The sequence below is a fragment of the Anoplopoma fimbria genome, unplaced genomic scaffold, assembly GCF_027596085.1.
Source record: "Anoplopoma fimbria isolate UVic2021 breed Golden Eagle Sablefish unplaced genomic scaffold, Afim_UVic_2022 Un_contig_11922_pilon_pilon, whole genome shotgun sequence".
Taxonomy (NCBI): Eukaryota; Metazoa; Chordata; class Actinopteri; order Perciformes; family Anoplopomatidae; genus Anoplopoma; species Anoplopoma fimbria.
This window is the reverse complement of record NW_026551513.1, coordinates 1-3,779: the sequence shown is the minus strand read 5'-3', so window position 1 is coordinate 3,779 and position 3,779 is coordinate 1. Positions and strand designations below refer to the sequence as shown.

Below are 3,779 nucleotides of genomic sequence, written 5' to 3'. Positions count from 1 at the left end.
TAACCTTAACGCGTGGGGCTAACCTGCTAACGCGTGGCGCTAACCTTAACGCATGGGGCTAACCTTAACCTTGGATCTACATGCGCTGCTCCTCCGTTCCACAGACTGTCACAGGGGTCACACTTCCTGTGCACGTGGAGATCAAGTCTGATTGTTGCTGTCGTTTTTATCACTGAGATTCTTCACCTGCAGGGCTGGGCGGAGCTTCAGCTGCTGCAGCGCTCAGGTAACTCACTGCTCGAGGCGGGGATACCGAGGAGAGCTATAGACGCCTCAGAGAGGAGGGACAGGAGCTGCTCAGGTTAACACAGGTAGGTACCGGAGGAGGAGGAGGAGGAGGAGGAGGAGGGAGGAGGAGGAGACAGGTGCTGATGTGACTCTGCTGCTGTGTTCTCAGGTGAACAGGAGTCTGTGCGCCGCTGAAGACTCCTCTGAGTCCTGGATCAGGTATCTGGACCACATCGATGACAAAGTCCAGGACGGACTGTTCCAGCTGGTGTTCAGATCCCTGCACTTCCTGTTTGACAACATGAACCCACAGGTACACACACCTGGAAACACCTGTGTCGGCATGAGCAGAGCTTTTGATGTTGATCCAGGAGATTTGATAAAAATCAAACATTTGTGTTGAGGGAAGCAGAAGTCTTTATCAATACTACAAGTATTATACATAAAACAACAAGTATACTACAAAATACTTCAAGTGACTACTGCCTCGATCAACAGCTAATGAATGGATCCTCAAGTCCTAAAGTCTCAAGTCTTTATCTGTGAACAACAGCATCAGTGTTAGTGAGTCCTTTGAGAGCAAAGTGAACAAGAGCTGTTATAGTGATGTTGTATTTTAAGTGTGTGTGTGTGTGTGTGTGTGTGTGTGTGTGTGTGTGTGTGTGTGTGTGTGTGTGTGTGTGTGTGTGTGTGTGTGTGTGTGTGTGTGCAGAGCTGCAGTGTGTTTCTGGCTGTCTGTCTGCAGCTGCAGGAAACAGGAAGTGTGTTTGAGCCGTCAGTGGGCGGCGGCCTCTCTGACCTCCTGCAGACGATCATCTCTGACGTTTACACTGCAGCCAGTCTGCCACAAAGGATCTCTGTGAGTCGCCACGGCAACTACCAGGTAAGTCTGACATCACTCTGACATCACACATTCAGTCCTGTGCAGGCGTCTGTTTCTGACAAATAACGCCCGTCGGTCTGTCTGTCAGGAGTCCCTGCAGCAGAGTCCGGATCTCTCTGCATTGGAACAGGAAGTGATGCATCGCCTGCTGCAGGTGAGGGAGGAGGCGGAGCGTCTGGCAGCGGGGCTGGAAAGATACTCGTACCTGTGGCAGAGCGACAGGAGTGGGGTGATGCAGGAGTTCCTCACCTACAGCAGACAGCTGGCACCTGAGGAGCTGGAGGCAGAGGAGACCCCGCCCACCCTGAAGGACTTCCAGAGAGAGGTGAGACACACCTGTGTCATCAGAGCAGAAACATAGAGGTGGTCAGTGACCTGCAGGTGGTCCAGATGTGTTTCTGTTTCAGCTCGAGTCACTCCACAACTTAAGTAGAGAGGTGACTCACCTGGATGACGTCATCGTTCTGCACAGCTGGCTGCAGGTGGACCTCCGACCCTTCAAAGACGCCCTGCTGTTGGTCGTTCGCGACTGGAGACACCTGTACACGGAGTACCTGCTGGACTCGGTCAGTGACAGGTGAGCCCACCTGAGACCTGCTGAACACCGTCTACGTTAAACACCTGGAGCTGAAGTTTTTAAGGGTTTGGCACGGAATCACCTGAATGATTCTTTAGTCAAGGAAAACATTTCGTCGGTAAAATTCAGCGAATACAGTTTCCTTGGAGACCGTTTACATCTTGCTCAAAAATTTGTGATCATGTTTATTTATTAAGCTGCCTCAGTACAGAGGTGTGTGTGTGTGTGTGTGTGTGTGTGTGTGTGTGTGTGTGTGTGTGTGTGTGTGTGTGTGTGTGTGTGTGTGTGTGTGTGTGTGTGTGTGCAGTCTGCAGCAGGTCACTCACCATGCTGGTGATGATGAAGAGTCTCCATCTTCATCCAGCTTCCCTCTGGCAGAAAGCATCATCCTGCTGGAAGCTGCAGGAGTTGAGCTGCCTGAACACCTGTCGGCTCAGCTACAGGTAGTGACATCACTGTAGCTCCGCCCACACCTGCCCTTACATAGGAAGTCACATGGCACTGAACGCTAACTGTCCACATGCACATTCAGATTCTAATGAATGTGTGAATGTTTGATTATTTTTATTGTATCTCAGTAGTTTAATTACCTGTTCACACGCTTGTGCATTACGTGTAGAACCACGGTACCGAGTACCGCCATACTGTGGCTCGCCTTACTGTGAACCGCCTTATTGTGGCCGCCTTACTGTGAACCGCTTTACCGAGAACTGCCTTATTGTGGCTCGCCTTACTGTGAACCGTCTTATTGTGAACCGCTTTACCGTGAACCGCCTTACCGTGAACCGCCTTACCGAGAACCGCCTTACCGTGAACCGCCTTACCGAGAACCGCCTGTGAACCGCTTCACCGAGAACCGCCTTACCGTGAACCGCCTTATTGTGAACCGCTTCACCGAGAACCGCCTTACCGTGAACCGCCTTATTGTGAACCGCTTTACCGAGAACCGCCTTATTGTGAACCGCTTTACCGAGAACCGCCTTATTGTGAACCGCTTTACCGTGAACCGCCTTATTGTGAACCGCTTTACCGAGAACCGCCTTAAACCGCTTTACCGAGAACCGCCTTATTGTGAACCGCTTTACCGAGAACCACCTTACTGTGAACCGCCTTATTGTGAACCGCTTTACCGAGAACCGCCTTATTGTGAACCGCTTTACCGAGAACCGCCTTATTGTGAACCGCCTTACCGTGAACCGCTTTACCGCTTTAGAACCGCCTTACTGTGAACCGCTTTACCGAGAACCGCCTTATTGTGAACCGCTTTACCGAGAACCGCCTTATTGTGAACCGCTTTACCGTGAACCGCCTTATTGTGTACCAACTTACTGAGAACCGTCGTACCGTGGCGGTTCGGCCCGAATACATAAACTGTTACAGCTGCAATATGTTTATACAAATATTATGAAGAATTCTTTTGAATTCATGTCATTATGGTCATGGTTGTTTTGGTAAAATTATCGGTTTTAGTTTTTAGTCCTTGTGGATTTACGTCCATCATGAAGATCATGTTGCATCTTTGTGTTGCAGTGTTGATCACCTGAAGAGGAAACGGCTGACTCAGAAGACACCTGGACACTGCTTCAGATGTGATGATTAAAAGTTGATGCTTTGATGCGGATTATGAGTTTTTAGTGAACATGAACCAACGTGTTGGCTTCACACGTCTCAGTCTGAATCCAGATGTTCAACCTCTGTGTCTTCTGTCATCCTCCTTGGTTGTCTCCGTGTCTCTGAGCCCACGTGGAGACATTTGTTACCTGATTGAGTGGAGCAGAGCGGAGCTGCTGATTGGTTCACATCTCAGATGATTCTCCTCCATGTCTCAGATCTGTCAGATCTCTCTGGGTTTTAAGTCCCGACACTATGAGTTGTGGGTAATTTCCTCAGGCACAAATTCAGACTTACATAAAGAGGGCATTAAGGGCTACTTGACCGAGGGACCTCCCACCACCCTCAGAGACTGGGTGGGGTGTGAACATCTTTAAAGAGTAAACAGACATAAATAATTATTTACAGAGACACAAAGAACCACAACAAGATAAATAAATGATTTAATAGAATTTCTTTCTCTTCAAAAGCTGTAATTGA

General features: G+C 49.2%; 1 protein-coding gene across 1 annotated transcript; it reads left to right on the top strand.

Moving 5' to 3' along the window:
• Positions 1 to 397: 397 nt before the first annotated feature.
• LOC129115578 (dynein beta chain, ciliary-like) lies at positions 398 to 3,681 on the top strand (the record flags this gene model as incomplete). The annotated part of the gene is made up of 6 exons (XM_054626968.1): positions 398 to 541; positions 941 to 1,111; positions 1,200 to 1,436; positions 1,519 to 1,688; positions 1,996 to 2,131; positions 3,219 to 3,681. Coding segments are annotated over 6 exons (864 nt in total), but the record flags the coding sequence as incomplete, so codon positions are not given.
• Positions 3,682 to 3,779: the final 98 nt, after the last annotated feature.